Source organism: Solea solea, chromosome 19, assembly GCF_958295425.1.
Source record: "Solea solea chromosome 19, fSolSol10.1, whole genome shotgun sequence".
In the NCBI taxonomy this organism is placed as follows: domain Eukaryota; kingdom Metazoa; phylum Chordata; class Actinopteri; order Pleuronectiformes; family Soleidae; genus Solea; species Solea solea.
The window spans coordinates 12307681-12335523 of NC_081152.1; the positions used below are offsets into that span (position 1 = coordinate 12307681).

General features: G+C 40.7%; 1 protein-coding gene across 1 annotated transcript in view; it reads left to right on the forward strand.

Moving 5' to 3' along the window:
* The first annotated feature begins 7851 nt into the window (after positions 1–7851).
* unc5cb (unc-5 netrin receptor Cb) overlaps positions 7852–27843 on the forward strand; it is a 164472-nt gene continuing 144480 nt past the window's right edge. Inside the window, exon 1 of the mRNA XM_058616649.1 lies at positions 7852–7999. Coding sequence (XP_058472632.1) covers positions 7933–7999 — 67 coding nt within the window. The 5' untranslated portion in view covers positions 7852–7932. The remainder of the gene's footprint in view (positions 8000–27843) is intronic.

Below are 27843 nucleotides of genomic sequence, written 5' to 3' on the forward strand. Positions count from 1 at the left end.
CCTATTAAATATTCATTCCATTAAAACTTCGCCATACATTTCGTCAACGCATACATTAATCATGTTACACATTTACGTATTTATTTTACTTTCACAAGTAATGGAGTGGGCTTGTGGTGTGAAATGAACACATTAGGAGTAATTTTTCACATTTCTTTTGATTGCCAGAGCTTTAAATAGTTTGCTGGGGAGCAACCTCATGAATACGAGAGATATTTAACAAACACTAAAAACAGTCTGCAGCCCAGGAGGGGAGGAGACTGTGGTATTGTTCCATTTCAAGCCTGTCAGTCTGACTGATGACTTCTGGGCCTCACATCATCCCTCTCTTTCTTTTCATTGTATTTATGATTTGAAGTAGAGGAATTACATGACGGAAGGTCTGCAAAGTCTCCTGCATTTATTTTAAATCCTCTTTTGACTGACAATGCAGGTGGATATACCCCCCCCCCCCCCCCCCATCAGGAAAGACTTACAAGTTTGAACAATACCGTAGCACAGGAAAAAAAAACCCTAATTTCTGCTATTTTCTTTTTGGAAAATTCTTACCATTTTCTAAATCCTCCACTTGGCAAATTCTCAGGCGCATTAGTAAAAGTTGGTGTTGTACAAAAAGCAGTGAATTAAAGCTTACTTGGAATAGCTAAATCTATCACAATGAACTTTATTTCTAGCCTGCAGAGCTCAGATATGCAGTGATTTGAAACAACATTTGCAAATGTGACGGATTTCCATTGGTTCCATTTAGATTTGGCTGCTGAACATTATATTAACATTATAGAGAATACATTTGGATTTTGTAACTTAGCAATTCACATTATGATGCAAGTACTAATGACTAAGTGTGCTGTCCAAACAATGCATTACAAATCTTAAGGGAGTTTCAGCTCTTTTTCCAGCTTCTCCACTTTCCTCCCACAGTCCAAAATATGCAGGTTTTGGGACTGGACAAATTGGACACTTGGGTGTTTAACTAATTTTAGTTCAAAATAATAGCATATTAACCTAAAAACAACAAGAACTCCCTTCACTTTAAATTCAATGATGTAACATATTATGAACAACCTGACATTGCTTGAGAAAAATAAGTGCAATTTCAACAATATTTTGCCTAAATTGACCATTTACACATGTGCATTACAACTTACAGATCACAGCGGGTCTACAATGAGACAACACATTTAGTCACAGGTATCTGGAACAGAAACATTTAGTGTTGGATTCTAATCATAATGTCACATTTTCACACACTTATCCTGTGGGGGCCAGGTCGGACCCTCTGTTGGGCAGGTTCTGGTCCGCAGGCCATACGTTTGACACCCTTGCTCTAAATTGACCATATGTGTGAGTGTGAGAGTGAATGGTTGTTTGTCTCTATGTGTCCCTGTGATGGACTGGCGACCCGTCCAGAGTGTGCCCCGCCTTTCGCCCTATGTCAGCTGGGATTGGCACCAGCGACCCTCATGTGGAGGATAAAGTGGCAGAAGATGAATGGATGAAGGGAGTTTCAGCAGTTTTTTTTTTTTTTTACTTCAAAATATCAAAAAAATGTCATGCTATTACAATTCATTATGAAGAAACTAAAACTCTGCTAACTCTCGGATTCTGCTTCTCTTTTAAATGAGTGTTGAATATAATTTGTACGCATTTGAACAACTTTGATCATCTTTCACACACTCATGCCCAATCCCGTGACAGAAACATGGCATAATTACACCTTGCTCCTTAATATCTCCCCACACGACGTTAATGGGATGTAATGGTCCATCAGGTTCTTGTCTGTTCTAATTGCCACCTTTCTGATCCCTCCTTCTTAAACTAGCTGTCAATTATTCCGTGGAGGAAGCCTGGAGGAAACCGTTCGAGGAGTGATTAACTTGCTTTGTTATGAAAAAAAACTCTGTGCTGGAGAGAGATACAGTTTATCCAGCTTTAAGGCAGAATATAATATAGAAGAGTCAAGTGAATATCAGTCTGGACACAACTGTAAATCTATAGAATAAGCAGAGATGACACCAAACAATAGACTCTTTTTTTTTTTTTTTTTGTCTTTTTCTCCGGAGTGAGAGCAGATAGAAATCTGATAGAAATGTATTCACCGAGCAAATCAGAGCAATCCCCAAAGTCACAGGGGAAGCATGCACTCTACACAGAGCTGTCAAATGAATGATCACACATGAGCAAACACATTTACTTTTATATTGGCAAAATAAATAGGAGATGTTAAGTCATTTTTACATGGGCGGGCACGCACACACACACACGCGCGCAGAGACTGCAGCGTTGCATTAATGGAGACCCATCTGGCTGCTAGTGCAAGTGTAGCACTCAGCGAACGCTGATTTCATTATCTCGCCATGTTCTCCGTGACCCAGAGAAAAGTGACATCTGATTTACCTCAAGATCAATTTGTATGTAAATCAGTAAGAAACTGGAGGGCAATCGAGGGGCGGCTCAACAAAAGCTGTTTTCTAGAGTGTGTGTGTGTGTGTGTGAGCAGGTTTGTGAGTTTGGTCGTTGCACTGGTCCCCACAGAGACACTAATAGAGCTAATTTAAGTAATAAGACCCTTTGGTCTGCGGGGCAGAGTCTCTAAAGACCAGCCTGCACAAACCACGCTGTCACAATGTATTCAAGAGCAGCATGTTGGTGTAAATCCATGTTATTTGCCATTTACTGTTAAATTAATAGATCCTTGATGAGGTTTGTCCTCATGCTGGCGTGTGGTTTATCTCTGTGTGTCAGTACATTACTAAAAAACCACTGTGGTGAGGTGGTGGTGATGTAAGTGACTATACTTTGACCTCCTTTATATATATATATATATATATATATATATATATATATATATAAAAAAATGGATTTTCTCCTTCTTTCAGAAGCTTACCAAGAACTCCAAAGCTCCTCTGTGTGTGGCTGTAAAACATTACTGCCATGTTGAGCGAGAGCACCTTTTATCCTGGGATGATGTATGACTCTGCCTCACTGATGTTTCGGTCAGTTTTTCTCCGCATCCATTTCACACCCGAGCATGATGCTCTCCAGAACTTCCATAGATCACATTAGAAAGTGTCGGCTCTTCTCAACACCACCTGTTGGTAAAGCTACGTTATCTTGTAATCTTTTATCCTCATTACGGGTTAATGAGAATAATATCCCTCTATGATTTTAATACGTCGGCATGAAGTCGTTTTCTTCTCTTCTGGATCAATCTTGATTCAGCTGCTCTCACACTTGTTTTCTCTGCACCCAGCGGATCAATTGCTGTTTTCCCCTTTTTCCATTATCGCGAGGGCTTGAAAGATTAGATTCTGTTCATTAAAGCTTCTGGATAATGTTGGAAAAAAAAAGGATATTGATGTGGTTTGTGATTGGATAATGGCGTGGTGGATCCAGGACTACTAATAACAAATATTCTTAAAATAATGTATGTTAGTTCAAATCAGAAAATGGAATTCTTACAGAACGTGCAGAAAATTAACTCTTCATTACACACACACACACACATGCTGCCGTATTGAATATGAGCAAAAAGACTGTCGTGCAAAATTGCATCTATAAATTACATTCAATGTATTTTCATTTTATCTACAAAGGGAAATGGTCTCGGTGGCCAATCAAAGTCAAAGCCAATCTCTGGGTCACAAATCAAAGCTCTTTCTATTATTAAATGGATACATCATCTCTGGCTGACACTGAGCTCAGATCAGGTGACAATGGCTGAATTACTCTGGAAAACACCTCTCATTTCTAGGTGGAGACGAGTTGACTTTAATGAATTGTGGTTTGCTTGTTTTGTAATAAGCGTAACTATAAATCTGTGTTTTTCCGGTCATGGTGTTAATAATATGTTTCATTAATAGGCGCAATTATGAACTAAAAGGACATAAAGAGGGGAATGGGAGAAAAATTCACGCTGACTGTACTTTCACAGGTAATTATTGTGTGTATATTTACAGTAAATTGCTGTGTCTGGACTTTCAGAGTAAGTCATTTTTTAGTAAACTAGTGATGGGGCAATATATGATATTATCGCTGATCGGGATTAAAGGCACCTACAATTACTGTAGTGAACTGTGATAAATTTGTATTATCGCGTTCAACGTGAATGGAGAAAAACTTCAGTGTTTCACGTGAATGACTTGAAAAATCCAGTCCCACTCAGCGGCATACACCGGATTTTGCATGTTAAATTTGACATTTGAAACTATGTGCAGGTGTTTTTCCAACTCTGCTCCTGATTCGCCGGCTTCCTGCAACAGCGTGAGTGATAGAAATTACAGTAATAAGCCCATTATATCTCATTATGTACTATCCCAGCTTTTCAACGTGTCATCTGCGATACACTCGGTGTTAAAGGGTTGCATCTTTCCTGACCTATTATTCATTCATTCACTCATTCATCATCTATGATCTTATTCAATTATTTTTGACTGACAATATGCATCGTATCTGCGATGTCGCTGACCTCCGTGAGTGCAGTCAGAGGGCTGCACCTGTTTAAGAATCAATAATATCATTAATCGCAATTACTTTGGCCAGGATAATTGTGACGTAAAATGTTTAAATCGTCCGATGCCTATTGTAAACTACTGCAAATGGACAGCTACTTCACAGTGACTTCACTGTTGTGCCATACATAAATGCCCTTTAGCAGTACTTTCCTGTCTAAATACACTATTATACTGTGACTTTTCACAGTGGAACCTCTGTGAACTCTTGCATAGCATGCATAGCTGTGTCATGTAAATCCCGACTGTGCTACATTTGCAGTACAATGCAGCAGACCTCAGATGTCAGTGCGTGACTTTAGCCTCGCTGCACAAAATGAAGAACATCTTCTCCACTCCCATTTTATTAGGCTGCTCCGTCGAGCTTTACAGAATGCAGACATGGTGGACCGTGTCCTCCTCAGGCCATTTAACTCCTCAGGTACCACTCGCACTCTTTGGCCCAGGGGATGTAGCCGTGCTCCGCGGTTGGCCTCAGTTGAAAGGAGCACATCGCGCGCACACACCGCACACAGGGACAATGAAAGGGCCTGCGAGCTGCTGTCGAACCTATTTCGCTTTATACCGTCCATATATCACTCCCGTTCACATCTCCATAACGGCACCAGTAAAAGCTGAGGATTCAACATCTGCTTCTCAGAACTAACAGAGCACAGAGGTTTTGGCCCATCACACAAGAGCGACTGGGTCTACCCAGGCAGACCTGCGCCTCCATTTATTATCCGCTTCCTGCTTCGGAGAATTAACTCTGTGCAGAGAAATGAAGTGATTCTCTTCCTGAAATGGACTGGCATTATTAACACAAACCAAACAGAGCGGAGTTCAGGTGCAGAGGGTTTTCTGTTTTTAAAAGTCACCCGTTGTACGTTCAAAGTAAGACATGGAGGGACTGTTTTTTATAGCAGGAAATCGGTTTAGACTTGAGGAAATTTGTGATAATCAGTACCAATATATAAGACAATGAGTCGCATGGGTAGAATAAGTGTTCCATAATCAAATTATGGGATTTGTTTGAGTCAGAAAAACTTCAAATATCTTTAAATGAATCACAGGGTGAAATGAAGCACTCCCACTTCCGTCCCTGTCTCTTTGATCATAAAAAGGGAATTTGGTCTTCGTTATTATTTATTTTGTCAATCACAACCACGTTTGAGATGATTAGTGTATGCGTCCAATATTCGAGGACTTACACAACATGCAGCATTGTAATGTGCACCTCCTTTCAGTGTCAGGCAGTAGGACAAAGAACAAAGAAGAGAAACCCGAAAAAGGGCCATTCTATACGTTTTCTCCTTGACACTGCAAAGAATTAATCCCTCACACAGTTTTGACAAGTGACCCTGTAGGGGGTTTCTAATGTTATGGCAAGGGACCCTATTTAAGTAGCCCACACTGTCGCTTTTTTCCCCCCTCTCCAAACTGACTGATCTAATTATTGCATGTTAAATGGGCATCTGGTAAATGGTGCATATAATGATGCGCTACCGCAGAATTAAGTGCCTGTCTGTCCTGCTGCTGGGGCTAATGCACAAATTGGCCTTCTTCTCTCCTCATATTTTCCCGGCGATTCCTCATTTGAGTTCTGTGGGCGACCACTCAGAGACACATGCTTCAGGTTCTCCCCGGATTAATGACCACAGACTAAGGTGAGTCTTGGTCTGCCGTCCGTGTCGCCGTGATTTAGAGGAGGGAAAGTGCAATCAAGTGTAAGAAATGGGCGAATTAATCTAATAAAAGTAGTTTCAATTCATCACGTACGTTCTAGCATTGACCATGAGGTTATTGTTTCATCCCAATGAGACAATTCTGCTTATTTGCATATAAAGACATTTACAGACTCACACTTGATTGACATTTAACAAGCTGATTCTTATTGTTTCTAGTGTCAGGCTCAATAATCACTATGGAAACAGATGTTGTCAGCCGGCCATGTCTTCCTCCATCCTCCTGACTTGGCTCTACTGTGTAAATATCAGCAGCGAGCATAATCTCTGCTCTATTTCAGTAAAACCTCAGCCACATTGCTGACATTTATCTATATCTGCTACCAGAGGAAAAAAAACCTTTCTGAGTTGTGAGAGGCTGTCCGGGCCTGTCTGTTTAAAAGTCGTAACACATTTAACAAGTTCATTTTCAGACCTCTGGGGGATGAGACTTAAAGGTCCAATCTGTGATTCAACTGTAAATAAAAGGTTAGCGTCAACAGAGCAGCGCAGAGCACGGTTACGAACAAATAGGCTGGCAAGAGCATCTGTTTTGATAAATGATCAATTCACTTAAATCGCAAAATAAGACATTTCCATACTTGTATAGCACTTCTGGCATCAGAGTAGAGAGCAGACTGAGCTGCTGACACTGTGCTGTGGGTGTGCTGCTTTGTGAAAACATGCTTTGTCTGTTTGATTGAGACTCATAATTCATCTAAGTGCCTTCAGGGGGTGCTCTACACATGCACTGACTGTCACTTAATATTCAAATCTTTCAGGACAAATTTTTTTTTACAAATGAATTTGTCACAGTGGTGATGTTTTTGTAATGGAGATGATAAAACTCCTTTTTCTGGTGTTCAGAGTAAAACAAAATCTCATGACCTTGGTTTCTGTAATTATGATGGAGACTGAGGGACACTATTTATTGTACTTCATACTCCAATTACACGGCATTAACTATGGCAAGATAATAGAGAAAGATGAAAAGCTTTTCTTTTCTCGTGTGTGAGAGAATGTGTGAGGGGAAAACACCGTCTTTGAGTTTTTGGTCTGGCTGTGGTGTAGGGTTGGAGATGTGCAGATAACTACAAGACATGCATATTACTATAAAAAAAGAATAAAGGCAATTAAAAAGCACAAGAGCCAATAATTCAATTATATTATTAATTGTACTTCAATAAGAGTTTCACACATATCAGTAAATTCAAGCACTTACAACGGCGCCCATGGCAGATGTGCAATAAAACCGCCCATAAAACACTTAGTATACTATAAATGTTTCACAGCTGTGTTTTTTCACCCCCCAGTAGGTGTAGTTCACTAGTTTATAGTGCAATTTTGACATCAACTTCATAACTGACCAGCGCGAGGAGGAATATTTTGCTTTTTTGACCCTACATAAAACAAATATTAGTATTTTTCAAAGCTCTTTGAAATGTTTGCACATGATGTATTTAAAACTAGATCAGGCTAAAGCACACAGAATGTGACTATATCGTCATACTACGCTAAATCGCCTCATTTTCAAGCAAAAGCAAGAACAGGTTTAGTTTTTGAACAAAAGCAAGAACTGGGTGACCAAGCCTGAGAGTCATGTGGTGCTTCTTTTCCTTCCAGTGCCATGTCTGGTCTGGTCGAAAGCCCGGGAGCGACTGGGAAACAAGCGAGGCCGTGGAGTGGCAGACTGGAGCTGTACACACCAGTGCCTCTGCATGCTGGGGACAGCTGACACACGCTGGGACGAAGACAGACACATCAACGGTCCAAAGTTGCAGAGAGGTGAGTCTGTTCCAAAAACCTGCCTGCCCCCTCTACATGTCTCACCTGTTTCCTCACACACGCGGCCAAGTCTCCTGGCACGCACAAGTGCACAAAGACAAAAAGGATGTACAGCCTTTAAAGCGACGTATAGCTACAGGAACACACACACATTGGTCAAAGGAATGAGAGATAAACACCAACCGGTCTATCACGGAGACTGTTAGTCATGGTCCAGTAGCACTGTTGTCCCGACCACATGTTCTGAACACATGTATTGACCGTATCTGTTGACCTGAAGTGCTGCTTGCATGGGGTTCACAGACTGTGCTGCCGCACTGGAATGGATTAGCGGACAGCAGGCCTAACAGCTTGGCTTGGTGCTATCCTACGTGGCTGCCATCCTGCCTTGAGCACTGCAGATGCCACCTCACTAGTGGGTACTGAGGACGTGGAGTGAAAGGTGATATATCTCCGCGAGCAGACCCCAGCTTTAAAAAGTCCACAATAGCCTCTTATATTCATCGTGAAGTCTTTATCATGTCGAATGATACTTACGGTTAACAAGCGACCAGAACCCCTTAACTACAGACTGAACAATACATGTATAGTGAGGACTGGTGCTTGTTTTATGATGTCACCGGTCAGAAACCACAGAGTACAGTATGACCCACGCACATAAACAGGCGGTGAACTATATTTTTATTGGTCTAATAGATGTTACACAGGCATTATAGTCCACCAGGGAACATCTTATGGGGGAGGAATTTGCAGCTCAAGGTTGTTCAGGTTTACAGCATACACTACAATAACTTACAACAAACAAACACGTCTGACATGAGAACTAGCGCTCCACTCTCTCCTCTGATATGCCCTCATGGGAGTCTGTGTGTTTTGCACGCATGGCTGGTAAAGGATACTTCCGCTGTGAGGGTCACCTTCACCGGCTTCCCCGGGTTTTTACCTGCACTCCACCGGCGAACATGAAATCCATCACCTGGCACCGCCATGGTAATGGACTCATTTTTTTCTGGCGGGCTGGTTGTCGGGGAGATTCACCAGGGACACAGGTGTAGTTCCCGCGCAGTGAATAATTGACCCTGTGCCAGGGGGAGAGACGCGGAGGTGGGCGCTGTCAATGACAAAAAGGACGCCCTTGAGCCTCGACCTGTAATGTCTTTGTGAATGGGAGGTAGACGCGAGAGGGCATGGCGCGACGAGGCTGAAGGAGCTCATTAAAATTTGGCGGGTAGCGAGAGAGATTCACGGAGGAATTGGATGCCAGATAAGTCGTCGCTATTCAGAAGAAAACAAGAAGTGAGGTGGACCGATTTCATGGTTTCAGGCTGAGTAGGAAGAGAACAAAGGCAGAATTGTTTGCTCAGTTATTATGGACACAATGATTTTTCATTTGATAACTTTTACAGGCATGTGACTGCTATCTATTTTGTGGTTATTTGGGTTAATTAAAGGTCCAGTGTGTAACATTTAGGAGCGTTCATTGGCAGAAATTGAAATATTACCCCTAAGTATGTTTGAGTAGTTGCTTTATAATAAAAACAGCTTGGTTTTCATGGCCTTAAAGCCCATTTATACGGAGATGGACGGAGCCTTTCGTCCATACTTTGCGTTCATTTCGTCAGTCATTGTGCGCGGCGCGATGCCACTGGGAAACATGGGGGCAGTATTAGAGTTAGTAGTCTTTATCCCTGCATCCAGAAATCAGAGAGTGTCTGCTGGGTTCAATCACTGGTACACTGTGGTTTTATTCAAGGGGCTATCTGGTGAAGCAAGATGTCAAAAGTCGTGGGAAACACGTACAGAAGTATTAAAAATGCTGCTCATCATTGATCTCTCGCTCATTCTCCATTAATGCCACGACTTACATTCAGTGGTCTTACATTCCACCGCCTACAAAATCTGCTTGACTTTTAGTCTATTTTCGTATCAAGAACAATAAAAAGAACCTCTTTTAATGGTCGGTATTTTGATGCCTGCAACTTGGTTCTCGGCACTGCCCTCTAGAGGAAGTATTTTGTAAATGTCCATACACAAAAAAAGGTATGTAGGGTAGTGACGGAGATGACGTTTGGTACCGTCGGACATAAAATGGAGGAAAATGGAGTATCACTGAGCCTTTTATATGTGCAGCTTTGTATATGCCATCTTAGCCAGAACAGCTATGCATTTCGTTTAAGTGGATAAGTGGAGATTGTCGTGAAAGCGTGTTTACACTCTTTCGTATTGCCAAGGCCACCGTAGTTCCATTAAGCACTTGGGAAACGGAGGGGGTGAGCGGAGAAATCCTCACTTAGTTGCACTCTGTGGTCTCACCCCTCAGTGTCACTAATGTTTCACACTGGGCCTTTAGATTTGTGATGCCAGCAGTCCAGTTAAGACAGAAAGATGATTTCACTGGCACCGTTTTTCTGCCAGTGATTATTCATCAAGACCATGACCCACAGCAGAGTTGGCATTTTGTGTTGTCGTGTTTACTGAACAAGCACGTGACAGTTTACACTGTGTGGAAGTGAAGTCAGAAGTGTCGTGTGAACAGTCATTTTCGACCCGTTGTGAATGATGCAATGAGGTCTGGTCTTACAGGTTATTTACCCACAGGACAACGTGTCCTTGCTTTTACACACGTGATGCATGCGCTGCAGGGCCGGACATAAATCAGTGAAAATGTATTGTTCACATACCATAGAACCATATGCTTCTTTGTTAATTTCTTTTTTCTTATTATATAAACTAATATATAATGAAGAGGACTGCTGTGCATCCCTATCACTCAGCTACAGACAGTATTGGTTTTCTTTGTACAATACGAAGACAATATGACGTTTAACTCACAACAGCTGCGATGATATGACTTTGCAGAGGCCAAGGTCATCACAGAACAGAAGGTGTAATGATATAACGCATTTATAATTTTGTTTTTTGTTTTTTCTGCTTCATTGTCTTTGAGGATATTTGTTGCCGCGTCACCTTATCTAAGTCAGAGCAGACACCTCCTGCCCTTTCCCTACACCCAACACCTGTGATGCTTGAATGTGCACTCCATCTTATTGTCACCAAATAACTGCTCTCTGCTGAACGGCTTTAGGGGGAAAAATGAGGAACCATTCGAAAATGATGGCAGCAATATTCTAAAAATTACACAAGCCCAAAGACCAACAATAAAACCTGAGATTGACTGTGTTCCCAAACCCATTTTAAATACTCTGTGTTTATTAATCACTGTGAGAGCTGTATAAAGATCTCGTCTTCCTTTTTTGATCCATGCCTTCTGGTGCCCTTTCCACAGGTGCTCCAAAAATAATTAGTTGCCCCGTGTCTAGATTTTCATCTGCGAATATGTTTCTTCTAAAGTTTTGTTGCTGCTGTTGTTGTTGCTGTTGTTGTTGCTGTTAGGCTCTTCTCTTGAGTGAAATCCGAGGTACATTCCCGCACCGGCTTCTTGTCTCGCTGTTACATAACATGTTGCCCTTGGTAACAGAAACACCGCAGGTACATAATTGCCTCTGATGGGAACCTTGTCTTGTCTGACACTATTAAAAGAAGTCGGGTGTTGGACGTGATAATGAAGTGTAGCAGAGGGATTCCAGCGCAATGTCTATCACCGGAGGCATTTTCAGTCAAAATACGATAAACTTACAAAGTTAAAAGTTGTAGATTTCCAATGAAAAACATTGACGCATTATATATATATACTGTATATATATGTGTAGCCAAACCTGCAGGAATTCTAAAATTTAAGGTTTAACAATATGATGAGTCAAACTGTCTGATTTCTGTGAAATCATACCAGTAACCAGTGACCTGCAGGGGAAAAAAACCACATCAGCTGCAGTGAAGCAGCAAACAACAACAATCTGTTTTGACAGAGAAAGATTTCCCACCATTTTATTAACAAACCACGTATAGGATCAAAAATGATGCCGGAGTGTTTGCCTTCGAGGCTCTCTTTGTGAAAGCTTATCAGACTGTCAGAAAAGCTCTCTCTCTCTCTCTCATGTGCAGTTATTCCCTGACTCAGCCACTGGTGCCCTGATCCACAGCTGAGATCTCAGTGCTGCTGCCACTGGCAGCTGAAGTTCTGACCTTTCACTGTTCACGCTGACTTTATAAGAAGCTTATTCCACATATGACATAGTTCTAGGAAATATCATCGCAGAGCCTGCACTGAATAAATAAATAAGTCCTATTTTGTTCTTTACTTAGATCTGAGATTAGGTTTCACGTCTCTTACTTTATTAAACCGGCGATGAGCACCTCAAAGAAATTCAAGGGTAAGAAAATAAGTGTGTCACTGTGAAATGAACGCACGCAAACTTGGGTGCACCAAGCCGAAAAAAACAGTTCAACAACTGGAGAAGTATAGTCGCCAAGGATAGTCACCCGAGCCTCGACCTGGCAACCCACAAACCGGCTGACACCCCGATTCCCGGACCTTTCAGCTGTAAGCATCTCGAACCAGACGTGACAGAAGTGAGCTGTAGCATCGTTCTCTTCTTCTTTGGTAGGAACGCGTCCAGACTTGCACCGCCACCCGATGGTGAAGTCAGGTACTACAGGACCCTGACGTGCACTTCGGCGTGCACGGTATGTGCACAAAAGTATCCGACGGCCTTAAATTCATTCACAAACAAAATAATCTGACATCATTTGTGTTCATGGAGAGTAAACAGAGGTAGAATAATGACATCACAGACCAAACATTAGGCACTGCAGATTTAATATATCTACCACAAAAGGAAATGGAGGGAATGATAGATCAGACGCTGAAGTGTTTTATTACATGTAATACACCATATCCAGTCTGGTGTGCTGTTTGTATGACAAGCTAATATCTGCAAATACTGTATGTGCTGTGACGCTCAGTACTAATGAGTGGCGCTGCTGCTGAGACCTCACACTGAGACAGTATATGAAGCAGCATCTTAGCTCTCCATTTCCACTGATCCGCCAGCTGTAGAGATGAGTGAGGCGGGCTCCTCACAATGCACTTATTTTCTGCCAATCCAGGCCTAATAGTAATGAAATCTTTTTTAAGAGGAGGATGCAGAGCTCCTGCTCTGTGGATATGCAGCTCACACGGCACAGACAGAACTGCCGCGCCGTAAATTGGCCTGATCCTTGCTGCAGCTTTATCGCGTTTGGCCACAAAAGCCGATTAGTGGATTTCACCCCAGTCTGGTAGAGCAAAGAGAGCGTGGCTGTCTTAGCCCTGCTCCCCAAAGAACCCACTCAAGGAATCCAAAGTTCTGGCACTCTGTGAAGGAATGGGAACATGTGGGGAGTATCAGCGGGAAATGATGAGTGACCGAAATGAGTCAGTCCAACCCACAACATCATTTCTTTAGAATTCATACTGAACTGCAATAAATGACCATAAAAACTGAATTTACATATATAATATAATGCATTTAATGTCTATTTCAGAGAGATGGGAATAATCACCGTGAGACAAAAGCTCAGACGTCACTGCTCTAAATGCCGGGTTTCAACATTTCTCTTTCTTTTCATACAGTCATTAGCAGCACGGCCCAATTTCCCAAAACAATTTACTTGAGTGGTATTATATGCATTTTATACGCTCCGCCACACAATTAACTGATGGTGCAGCAGTTTGACAACGGCGGAATAACAACTCACTGCCATGATAGCATTTGTATGTCCTGACGACTAATATATTTATCTTCAATCACGAAATGAGTAAATCCCACGTTATCTTTCACACTGAGCCGAAATGGGTCTGAAATCTGCAGATGTTTGTGTTGTCCACTTTTAATTCTAGCTAGATATCCAATCAATTTTCAATGAGAAGACGTTGTGCTTTTAATGGTCCATCATGTCAAATCTAGGTGAAATTATTTCACTTGCCATTGAAGATAAAATAATCCTACTTTTTGTAAGTATACAATTGTATGAATTGTTGTTTTTCTTTACTGTTTCAAAATGAGCATTTTATGTTATATCAGGAGCCGGACGTGCTCGACTGAGCCCGCCATTTTGTGTCACCGTGTTTCTACAATAACCCACAAGGGACAAACTAAAAATCCTCTAAAGTCTAAGCTAATGTTGAGGCTGCACAAGTTTTTTATGGACAATATCTAATTGCAATTTCTCTGACGGATAAAAATATAAAATGTTGATTGAGCATTACCACGTATCACCATCAAAACATGAACTCCTCTTTTATTCTATTGCACTGTGTTTCCAACGTGTTTTTTATTTGCACAGAAGACAGAGCAGTCCAAAGAAATGAAAGACTTTAATTTCAGCCTTTGCAATTTGCTAATTGCACCGTTTCAAAATGTGATTTCTATAAATTTTTTTTAAAAAACGTTGAATTGTTCAGCCCTAACTAACATTGCCTGTTTCTGTCAAAGGCTTAACTGTGGAGCTGTTTGAGAAGATGTGAATAATTAAAATCTACTCAAGTGTTCTCCCAGAATGTAGAGGTAGACGTGAGCATAACAGTTTATTCAAAAGAACTCGTGTAGATGTAATAATGTAATAATGGTTCCAATTTGTCTAATCCCCAAATTGGACACTCTAAATTGACCATAGGTGTGAATGGTGACCTGTCCCAGAGTGTATTGAACTGTTGTACTCTTCTTAGCTAAAGCTGAGATGCCACCCAATGGTAAACGGTCTAGATTTTGAAACGTCAACTATTTGCTCATCGATTAATCGGTTTGAAGCTTTTTTCATATTATTAAAGCAAGATTTCAGATTGTTTCGGCTTCTTAAATGTGGATATTTTCTTCGTTTCTTTGCTGAATCATTTCAGTTTGTGGACAAAACGAGACATTCCTTTTGAGAACATCATCATTTCTGCGTTTGACAAACACTGATCAATATTGTTTTTAACGTTTTCTGACATTTTATGGACATAATCAAAAGATTCAGTTAGTTAGTTGCAGCTCTGCTGTATTTATATGGCACTTTTCTCGTCTTGATGACCACTCAAAGATGCCTCACTATCACACATTTGTCTCCCATACCCATTCACACACTGCTGGCACAGCTGTCAGGAGCAACTTGGGGGTTAAGTGTCTTGTAAATTTAAGTTGTCCACAATTCTTTATGGCGATCATTGCTAATCCACCACAGTAGAAGGCATGATTGTTTCAATCCTGGGAGTTACATTCCAGAAGTGCATTAATACAGAGTATTAGCATCTCTCCCATTTTGCAACATATTAGATTTTTCCTAAGCTTCATGATGTCAGTAAACCAGTGGTAATGAATCCAATGTAAAAATGAAATCACAACTGAGTCATGTGTTAGCGGTGTTGTCTATTTTTGAACTTGTTTTCAAACGCATACAATGTTACAGCCTATATGCAAACTCATTTCCCTCTTAAATGATAGTGTGTTTTTTCCCCAGAATAAATCCAAAGGCGTCTCTCTCTGTCTGTCCTCAAACAAACTTAATGAGATTCAATAAAGAATTCAAAAATATTCAGAACGGAGGAAACACTGTCAAAACTCCAACCCCGGTGCATTTTAATTCCACCTCATTATGAAATTGTGGGTTGTTTATTTATGATTAAATGGTCTTTCCTTGCTCTTGATTTTAACCGAGTTGCATTTGTGTATTTTTTGTCTTTCGTTCATGCATAAAACATAGACGGGACAAGTGCAGTCTACTCGGTAATGGAGATTCAGCTTGTGTGTGTGTGTGTGTGTGTGTGTGTGTGCGACTCAGACTGGCAGAATGAGTCTATGTGTAGGAACACGACAGAACAACAGAAGAGACAGAAGCCAAAGAAAATGTCATTTATATTTCAGAGGAAGAACAGATGACTTTTAAAAAATGCACACATGATAATAATTATATAATTATATAATTAAAAATGGCAATTTCTTTAGTTTATGCAGGTGCATTCCCATCTTGGCTCAGGGCCTTTCATTTCTTAATGTAATAAACATATTAGCTATTCAGACACTGATGCCTATATAGTTCATTTACATGAAATGATGTAATTTATAGATCACACGATCATTAACTTGGCTTGTCTTGTGCAGACGTTCGTTCCATAAAACTATATTGTCTTAATTGCCGGGATAATGTAGGAGCTGCTACTTTTCAATATGAACTCTGGTTATAATTGTAATTTATTTCGACGAGAATCCGAGAGTGCACCACGCTGACACTTCCTGTGCACAATTTTTCAGCACAACGCGTCAACGAGGGAATCTTTGAGTGGAATTTACGAGCGTCATTTATGAGCGTTCTTCACTCATTTGCATGTCGGCCACATTAATGATATTGTGTGGTTCAGTGTTGATCCAGTGTCGATACCTGATCCCTGATCCCTGATACATGATGATCTTCATAATTTTCATTCCTGTAATATTTAATGAGCCTCCATAGTAAAGTAGATCTTTGTAAGTTTACACAGTCGCACAAACATTTGTGAGATCCAATGAATGTGGTATTCGCTTTGATACGAAGATGAACAACTTCCGCCATTCGTAATGGTAACTTAGAGCAATTTGTAAGTGCAAAATGTAATTTTAACTCTTAGAACAGTACTCAAAATATTTAAAATTGGATTGAATCTGTGAAATTTGGAAAAACGTCACGGTTCTAAGTTCATTTGATTCGTTTTTGTGACTTCTGCACAATTATTGCTACTTTAAATCACTACTAAAAATGCGATATTAAAATGAATCATAACTGACTCAACAGCACATAAGAAAACACATTTTTAAAGCCTGAATATGTAACCTATAGTCCATATAAGGAAGGTGTATTATTCCCACGTCAAATTACCGTGGGTGCGGAGTAAACTCCACCTGGTGATGAAGACTTTGTCGTGTGTGTGTGTGTGTGTATAATGTATTAACCCACCTGAGAAAACATATATTTTTAGAAATCTTCTAATCTAAAAATGTTATTGTTATTTATTTGGCAAATAACAAACTGAATTCCCTTTTTTATTGCCAAATTTGGGCCGACTCACTGGGCTTCTTCTCTGAGAAGTCAGAATTGAATCAAGCATAACATTCAACCACTAAAATGAACTTTTCTGTCCAGGAATGCAAGTAAATAACTTGAATTTGACATCTTAATCAAGAAATAATAATGTGCTGTACTATTATAATATCTATTGTTCATTTTTTTTTGTCAAACAGCAACACAATAATACTTATATTTTATAATATAAGTATTATAAATATATATATATAAATATAATATATATATATTTTAGCATTCAAACTGCAATTCTGGTTAAAGCGCTTCTACATACTGGTGTATTAACCATTACAGAAACATAAATAAGGATTTTCATAATTCTCATAAATATGTGGTTCATTTAGGGCAGCTGTGGCATAGACCTTACATTGAGTGGTGGTCTATTACTAATACTAATCATTTGTGAAGCACTGTGTACATATATATATATTTGTATTTGTATTGTCACTACAGCACTTTGGCCAACTGAGGTAAATGTGCTAAAGTAGTGAACTTTACTTACTTCAGTGTGTGCGCGCGCTCGTGTGAGAGCAAATGGAGCACATAATTAGCCTATCGCTGGAATAAAATGCACACAGGAATTTTGTCACCACTTTGTTCTCCATAAAGTAACAGTTCTGTAGCTTTTAAAGCTTTTCCCTCTGCTAATTAATTACACTTTTGTTCCGTAAATAAAGAAAGCTATGGACTATGTATGGTCGGGAGACATTCACTAATTTGTATCTGTTTTAGTATGGATTTTTTTTTTCCCCCCTCTACTTTTTCATCTATTAAAGAGATTTACGGAGCACTAAATGCTTTTATAGAGCCTTCTTGGGCAGCACATTACAATGCATCACATGGTGGTGATTCAGCATTTTGTCATCAAATAAGGGATAAAAATTTGTCCTCTTAAAATTCCCGTACACTTACAAGAATGAATTACTCCCGGAGAGTCAGCACTGACTTCTTCTGTGCGTTTACACAGAATGTATATAAAATGGAAAATGTTTTTTTTTTTTTCTGGGTGCAAAACAAACTCTTGTCGTGACGCCGGTCAGTTTTGGAAACCGCGCGGTCACCTGCAAACAGGCACCTGTTAGATTAAGTGCCAATTAGACTGATGTCCACTCATGTGTGTCGTCTATTTCCCTCTAAACGGGAACATAATTTACAAACTTGACATCGCGTTCCACTGAAGAAGAGCTTAAACTAGCGACTGAGACCATAAACTATCCGGGAGATTGTTTACTGACGTTATAAATCAGCTCATTTTCCCAGTTTCTTTGTCCTAGGCTTCACTTTCCGCAGTGGAATACGACGTCTGTTTTTTTTTATATACAGTTTGTGGACGTTCAGTGTCACAGTATTTAAAAAAAGTTGTATCCCATAAAACTGTTGTTTTGTATGTGTCAGTTTTGTGCAGGTTTTCAATCTTGCCCCCTTTTGACCCTCTGAAGGTTGTTACCTCTCCGACAGAGCTCTAAAACTGAAGTTATTTCATTTCTCACATTTTTGTTTGTTGTATGCACTCGTATGTAGACGGGGATTATATAAAGTATATATAAGTTTAAAATATTGGCATGAGAATGTCTTTTAATTGATGAGATGATGACTCTCAAAGTGGCATCTCTCCCCCTCTCTCTCTCTCTCTCCTTCTCTCTCTCTCTCCGTCTGTGAACATGTTGTTAGAGATAAGAATCCATTTTTATTACCGCTCATTTTGCTTCACCGACATTTTCCACAGAAAACGGAATATTTCAAACCCCGCTCTCTAAATTTACTCCATCCCTCAAACGTATGGGCAAACTAATAGATTTCTTCCTTCTTGCTGGTTCCCGTATCAGGGTAACTGTCAGAAAGCACACAGAGAGACACACTGCTGCTTCAGCAAATCTGATGAATAACACACACACACACACACACACACTCAAAAAAGAGTCTTCTCCCGTGCAGATGTGCAGGAAAGAAGAAGAGCATTTTTTGAGGATTTTTTTTTTTTTTTGACACAGAACTACATTGTCTTACCCAGAGAACGGCTTATTGGATCTGGTACATCCATCTACATGCTGTCCCATCTGTAGCTTGCAGTTGAAGCCATTTTGCTATGCTGACATCGTGTCTCTGTCTCTGCTGTGGAGAGACACAAGAGCATATTGTAGTATTAACTGCACATTTCCAGATTTGCATGAGACTTTTCATATTCACTCATTGGTGGAGGTTTGGGACTTTTTTGTATCCATGTAGTTAATTACATCAGTGCAAAAATGAGACTTGTGCATTTTTATGTACAGTTAAATAACACTGGCATACAATGAAAATGGCAAATGTGTGTATTTTCTGGATTTCTTATTTATTAAGAGCTGCCATATTTCTGGAATTGTTAATTGCGTCCCTCCTAAACATACCCAGGGTTCCCACTTTTTTCTTGAAATTATTTTCCAGGACTTTTCCAGGTCTATGTCACAGACCAATACTAGCAACACTCTTCAAATGCACTCTTCAAATCACTTTTTTATACACTCTTCAAATCCATAGTTTAATCTCTGGGCACCAGGTCTTTAACAGGGGCTGAAAAGCGATAAAGTCAAATGGAAATACTGCGTTGCAGGATTGCTCTGAGGGGACATGCAAATCTGATAGGCTAAGCGTCACATGGAGCACTGGCCGGCTAGAAGCAGAGAGGAGAATAATTCTCCAGGATAACTGAAGCGTTTCCTGGACAATTGACTTTTGTCCTTTGAAAATTGGTCAGTCATTTTCCAGGTTTTCCAGGACGTGTGGGAACCCTGATACCTCAGGAATTACAAGGCATTTGGGGCCATTAAACTGAATAGTTAATAATAAAAACACATACCTGCTACTTCATTATATATGTACAGTGTCTGATAAAAATAATCAGTAATAGAATAGAAATGAAACAATGCTTTGAAAAAAACAAAAAACAGGGTGGAAGTTTGTTTCAGAGCAGTTAAAGAAAGACAGGTAACCTAACATTGGAGACAGATTTTTGTAGACAGTGATCCACAGCAACTCCGGTCAGCGCCGGCGCCTCATTGTCCCACACCTCCAAATCCTTAACTCTGCAGCTGATGCACTGCAGACTCCATCAAAGTCTGCAGATATAAAACTTCAGCAGAAACTATACCAGTAAAGTTTCTATGCGCTGAGCCAAGAAGTATTCTCATCCGCTGTGTGAGCTATAGAGCAATAAGCATCTTCAGAAGGCTTTACTGTACAGCCCCTGGTAGCAGTACATAAATTAGCAGGAGAATGCAGTGCTCAATTTGGGCTATTATGCACAGAAGGCGTCAGGGGCTGTCTCTTACCGGCACCGCAGCGACATTACTGTGATTAATGCCACGTTTCACCTATCCCAAAGAAGAAAAAGTCCCCGAAACTCTTGTCCTTCTGCTAATGCACCAGCCACTTTGACCTAATTGTGGCTCATCTCAAGCTAGAAAGCTGCTCACTCAGACGGTTATTAACTATCCCATTTCCCTGTCATGAAATTGCAACGGCATTAGAGCATTTAATGTTTAATACTTCTATAAATTTGCCGGCATGTGTCCTATTCAGTCGGAGCCTGACCCACTGATGCCTCTAACTGTGACATACAACCAGCCCTTCCCCATCAGCCGTCACTGTGTCTGGTATAGAGGCGGGTGCAGTACGTACTGTATAGAGTGCATGGTGCAGTGGGTCCTCTCTGTCTTCCTATAGCCGGAACTATAGCTATATGCAAAGTCAGTGATTTATTCAAGATGGGAGCATACACTAATCCTCCCATAAGGGTTCATATTTCAGCATTTCTCCCTATCATCCCTGTTTTATTTCTTTTTTTAAAGATAATTCGGATGTTCTGATACTGTCATACTCCCAATGCTGAAAACCAATTTCCTTTGGAGTGTCATATTATAATGGAGCACTGCAGATGATCTGAGCAGTGCCTGTTGTTTCACGCCTCATCACATATGACTAAATACATTTAAGTACATCTGTAAACCTCAAGGTGGCAGCCCAGCTACTGCCTTCTATACTTCCCACTGAGAGCATCTCATAACCGTCAAATCTGTCTGCCAGCACACACACACACACACACACACTGAATCCACTTGTTCTAAACATGACAGTTTGCCCAAGTATGCGTCTATTTCAGTAGTGAGCCCTGAGCTGTTGTTTAGTCTTCAGTGCTCTACAGTGTTCAAGTTAAGTGGAAAAGTGTTTTTATTTTTGGACACTTCCTTCCCCACATCCGAGTTCTCTTCAACCCCAGCATTCCCTGCCAAACACATGGCCCGGGTCCCAGTCTGTCCCCAAATGCAGTCCAGCTGCCTGTTGTCTCCTCCACTGTTGGAAGAGGTTAATTAAAGGGTCCAGAGCTCATGATGAAAAAGATTCAACCTGTGCCGAGGCTTATTATCTGACGTGGAAACGTAAAACAGACCTCCGAGCCATACATTAAGATAAATCGTCACAGTGGTACATCTGTTTTCACCGAGGGACGGGACATAAAGCTTGATAATGACTTTAATTGCTTGATTGATGCTTGTGTGGCCGCTAATCAAAGTGGGCAAACGTTTGACCCAGATTGCTTTAGACCTCGGGCTCCGCAAATCATTCTCAGATCGATGTGATGATCGTCTCTCTGAGGTTAGTATTTGAACCATTGCGATATACAATCCTCTAGTTAAATACAGAAGATGACAGACATGCGATACAGTGAGTCCAAATAAATTCACACACGTTTTTGTTTTTTTTTTCTTACCCAGAAAATCCAAGCTGGTTTCTCTTCTCAATATTCAGTAGGGTCACACTGCCAAGAAACAAGAACACACAATGTGCCATCTGGTAAAATCGTAGCCCTCTCATCTCCTCTCTCCAATCTGTAGTCCCTTAAAAAAAATGTCGTCAATAAGGCTGTTTGAGCAAAATCTTAAAGTAGCATTGTGCAGATTGATGATTATATTATGTCCTTCAAAAGCTTATGCGTTCTTGTTTTGTCGTGCAAATGCGGAAACACTATAGGAAACAAAAGCGTACGTTTGAACGTAGCCGTTGAACATGAAGTCGATATTCATGGAGTGGAGAAGGTGCGTGCCGACGTGTGAATGTAAGGGGCAATCTCAGCTACGCTTGGCTTCACTCCAACACTCGGATATCCAAACACAGTGTGTGTGTGTGTGTATCTTTCTCTTATTTTTTGAGGTTGGAAGATTAAAACATGAATCATAATTGAATGCAAAGGGATGCAGGATCACTGTTGTTGTTTTTTGCTTTACTTTCAGCCAAAAAGAGGACTGGACAAAATGAGAGAGGGTGGGGTCTCCAAAGGGTGGAACAAGTGGGAGGATGGCACATGCAGCTCATTTACATTTAGGGCTTGTAATTGCCTTTTAAGTCCTTTTTCCTGAAGTTTTGTACCTGTTCGCTGTCAGCCCCTGTAGTAGTCCTCCCTCTAGAGTTTGAAAATTAATTTTATTCAGTTGTCAATCACACTGACAGCTCACCAGAGGGCTCCAGCTGCCATGGAAGCTAAATGCTTTATCTTTACAGCTCTAAATGTTGCTTAAATTGCCTTCAATACTAAGCCTATGAAGAGGAATTAATAACCAAAATATAGAGAGGAAGAGAGGAGCAACATAAATTCAAATAAAAGGCTAGGGATAGGTTTTCCCCCATCAAATCAAAAGATCTCACACATTATGTAAAATAAACCATTGTAGCCATGTCGCCACATGTTGGGTTTACTGTCTTCTCGCCCACCTTAAATCTCCACTGATGGTTTGAACATGCTCCGACAAGAAAGGCACATTATTTCATGTTCCTAAATAACCAAAGAAAAAACAAAACAACATATTCATCACAAGCCTCACAAACAAGGAGCAGCCTAAGCTTTATGGAGAGCACTCACACAGGGATGTTAGCAGATCTTAAATCTGTGGGATGCTTTTTTTTTTTTTTTTTTTTACCTTTTAATCAAACTCTACAAACTTTACAAGTATTTCTTTTTTTAGGTCAGAAAAGCTAATATTGCACCATAAGCACCTGTCTCTAGCCTTTATCAGTTCATTAAGTTTGTGAATATCCTGGCGGCGCTCAATGACATGGTGTTACCTGGGTTTTTTTTTATTTTATTTTTTATTAATTAATGTGGATATTTTACAAAGAAGTATTCTCATTCCGAGGCCTGCCATATTAGGTGGTAATTTTTGACAAGGAAGAAGAATAAAGGATGTCTTTATAAAAGTCCATGCAGGGCTCAGCTTTACACACCACTATATAAACGCTGTCATATGTACTCTGCTTTATGATTCTCCCTAAAATAAACACGATTAAAAATAAATCAATCCTCAGAAGAATATCGTATTACTGTAATATAGAGCAAAGTCACAAGATCTGTTCTGCATTATGTATGTGAATAGAGCAGGATATTATTACAGTGCACAGGCAACATTCAACCGTGCTTGTTTCATCCACGGATTCTATGTTTCCAGAAACGTCTTCGTCAAAAACATAACTACTATAACTCCAGGTCAAACTAATGACCTGCTCTCATGAAATGCCTCTCGATGCAGGCGCGGCGCACAGTGTGGGGGACTTTGGTGACTGTGGAGGTGTTTGTACATGTTGAATGACATGCAGCAGATAAAGGGGGAAATGTGACTGAGCGGCATTTCCCCCAGGACTTAACATCAAAGCCTCTCCAACAGGCAACATAGTTAATCTCCCTCGTCTTCCTCCCCAGTGGGGTTCCCGCAGCAACAATGAGTCAAAAATGGGCCAAGCGCGCAAAGGCCTGTAAAAGGAAACATGTACTGTATATCGCGACAGACAAAAGACGCACACATGTTTCCAAATAGTCACATGTTAAGAAACGCTCAGTCTGAACCAGCATCTCCGGTGATCAATTCATATTTTCATATCACTCTCAATCCTTCAGGATTGTAGATCTCACTCCAAAAAAATACATTCCACCTTTCCATCAGAGGCTCTATTGAGCCGTGACACAGGACTCCACACTACACAGACAGAGAGGGAGGGAGAGACTTGGACACACCCCAGCTTAATGGCTTTCCAAACCTCTGAAAGGAACCCATAATTAAAGTTAAGTGAGCAGATGCTGAAAGAAAGGCATTTTTGTGATAATAAATGTGGTTTTGAATTTAACACCTCGGGCCAGAGGAACCCTATCTAAATTACCCCGAGGCCCGTGTCACCTCTACAGTATGCCACAGTGCCATAAAGTGCAGTGACAACACCCTCCTCCACTTCCACGCGGCTCTCCTCCCCTCGCAGCCTGCTGGCGGAGGTTGAAACCCTTCTGTCTGAAGGGATTAGGTTACTGCACTTAAGTGTAGCAACAATGTCGATGAAATTGAGACCAGCAGTGTTTGCATTGTACCTACAAGACAGCTACCCCCAACAGTAGTAAGAGGTGTGGGAAGAAAAGAGAGGGTTAACGCTGCGTTATTGTCACTGCGGGGAAATCGCTAAGTGCCAGACTGTCAAAATGCTAATTATTTATTTGAAATACTTGCAAGCAAGCAAGCAAGAATACATTTGCATAATGAACTTTTTTTTTAAGCAAAGAAATTGGCACATCTTCAGAGTCTGTGTTTGTGCATGAATGAAAATGAAAAAGTCTTTAAACAGTAAAAGGTGGCTGCGGAGTTGTTATGTAATAATAATTATTATAAAAGTGTTATTATAACAGTCGCTGAAGGACAGCTATAATGCAGAAAATGAGATGCATCACGCAAAAACAGTGCAACTGTGTTCATTTATTGCAGGTGTATTTTCTCTGTTTTGCAACTGACTGGAATTTGGTCCAAGTTCTCGAAATAGAATATTCCGTTTGTACATAATTTGCATCAAATTAAAACTCCTTTCTTGTAGATAGACTATACGGTTGTCCTCTTTTTCTTTTTTAATTGAGGTTCAACCTGAGGGTAAGGAGACCCTGCGTGAGCTGGAAGGGGAGGAGCCTTGGTTATGGCTTCTGTAACCTGGAGCAGAAACAGAGCAGGGGTCCTGAGATATCACACGCCCCTTGCCCAGAAGGTGTCCCCGCTACATCCCCTGCTCCCTGTTTCTGAGCCCCAAGTGAAGTCTGTGTGAAGGTCTGAGCTGTTCCACCACAGTCTGTCTCAGCAGGGGTTCCATGGAAAGCTCTCCAGGCTCCAATCTGCTGCAAAGGGGCAACAACAATGTAATCAAGGCTCTTTTGTTTTTCGCCAGCGCCCATTTTAACGTCTGGTTTTTTACACTTAGACCAATGAAATCAATACCGTGAAAGCTGCTCCCTTTAACCCTTTTAGAACACAGAGAATTCAGACAGTTTTTTCTTCCATTACTATGTTAAAATGCATATACAGAGGCTATAAGAATATAAGTGCAACACAGTGTCTTTTATCCTTTTTTTCAACACAACCTATAGGCAGTCTGATGAAATTATATATTTTTTTTATTTCCACTAACAATATAAACACATGAGCAAAAAAAAAGCACAAACTTTCTAAAAACTAATTGAATTTTTGAAATTTGGAATCATGTCACAGTCCAAAAATGGAATAAAATCAGTTTATTCTGTGACTTCTGCACAAATGTGGCTACTTCCGTTCATAACTTCATAAATCATAACACGTTTTATAAAGCCTAAATATGTGACCTATAAACACACACCACCAGGACGTCCATATAAGGTGTTGTGTATTATTCCCACGGCAATTTGCGACACCGATCTGTGCCACTTGAGCACTAAGGGTTAACACTTCTGTTTTCTGATGTCACAAACCCAAGATTCTCCAGGTGCATTTTAGTACATTTTTGTTCTAGAACATTTACTTTTTACCCCCCCCCCCAAATTGTTCATTACCCTAGTGAGTACGTATGCTGTGTACTCAATGATATGCATTTAAAGCTTTGTACTAAAACAGATTTATGGAGGAATGCACCACATGTGCGAGGTACAAAAATAAATCCTTAACCTAATACACAAATTTCTCCATCAACAATCACTTACTTCCTCACGACTGGAGTGGCACAAACGACTTACAAACTAAAAAATGATGTGAGAGTTGTCATTCTGTTGCAAGCAAATGTTTATTTACAAATTAAAGTCCTTACCTATCAGGACTGTAAGTGCTTTATGAGCTGAATAATTGAATGCACTGGGACTTGGGCGTGAGTGTGTGAGAGTAAGAGTGAGGTGGAGGTGATGTTTTGATTTCCATTTTTCCTGCTTGGTTTGCATATTGTTTCCCTCTGGCAACAACTTAATAGTGAGACAAGCGGGTCATTCCCAGCCGAGGATGCTTACCTTGTGACTCCACATGTAAAGGCATATGCTTTTTCTTTCTGTACGTACAGTCACGCGACTTTACTTCTCTTTACTCACTCGTGACCCCTAGGGGGTCGTGAATGAGGTCGCGCCGCAGTTCATTTGACCTTGCCGCCGACAGTCTGTGTCCTCGTCTACAGTGCAGCGGCGAGGGCCAGGAGTAGCTTGTAAATGTATACAACCACGATGTAGAACATTGCTCTCCATGTCCAGCTCGTTCTCCCTTTGATTTTCGAGCTCTTTGTGTTTACATGCCCCCTCCCTCCACACACAGACACACACACTTTACTCTGCAGCTGTGCAGATCAGATGGCTGGTACATTAACGGGACCGGTGCTGAGTGATGGGGCAGAGGAGTTTGACACAGATGACCACGCCCCATCAGTGCTGCTGGCCACGAGGAACCCCACAGGATGCTCTCTGGGAAGTGTCTTCACTGCTTATTGGAATTTCTTTGATGAGTCCGAGTTTCAGGTTACGGAAGAACATGATCTGCACTTTTCCATCGGGCAAGACATGACTCTGTCCTGTTTGGTCCGAGCCTCATAAAAGTAGAGATTTATAGTCCTGGCAACATTTCCCCTGTCATCCAGATGTTTCTCCTCACCAGACTATGAGGACGTTCATCTATGCAGCCGGGAAGTTGTTATTCAGTTAAGCAGTGATTCTCAAATTAAGTACTTAAGTGCTTTTTTTTTGCCCTAAAAAAAAAAGGATAATTTCTCATGCAGTGGTGTTAAGAGTGGAATGTGAAAGAGTGTAATGGATTCCTGTGTGAGCCTTCATTAGTTGTCACACACTGTGTTTACAGTAGCTTCCTCAGTCCGACTCCATTACCATAACCTTGCATTGCTCCCACCTCGGGCGTCCATAAATCATTGTTAACAGACAGACCTGACACCCCGCTCATACATCACCTCGCCGCACAGGACTTTTACCTCTGCGTCATTCCAATGCCGGATGCACAAACATACCTGGCCGCGTCGCGTCGGTTCAAAACCCGGCTGAAACTCACACTCCCAACAAAGGGAGAAACTGGAATGACTTTCAGACGAGTGAGATGAAAGCGTTGCAGCGTAAGTGGAGAGCTGTTATGCTTTCGGAACATTATGTGGCCCTTTTTTCCTCTTTCATCTACCGGGAGTTTGGATTTTTCTTTTTGTGTGTGTGAAACTGGTAATGAGGTGGTTGTTTAAAAGAAAGGGGAAACCAAAAACACTATTATAATGAATCAATAAATAATCTTGTGCACTGACTTCCTTCTGATGTGGCTTTTGTTCTGCATAAGTAAAACAAAAAAAAAACCTGAAACGTAAAATCTTCTAAATGTTTGACAGCTTTATGAAGCTGTGGGTTATTAAGACATGAAAGATAAACTTTAAGTATGAAATCTGCTTTTCCTCTCCGTTATATCCAAACATCTCTTGGCAGCCATCTGGCTGATTGTAACGCGCCGCTGTTGCTTTGCCAAGACTCATTGTTGCCCAACTGTCATTTCATCTTAAGTAAGCAGAGCCGTTAATGCTTTAACAGGGGACCTTTGACCTCC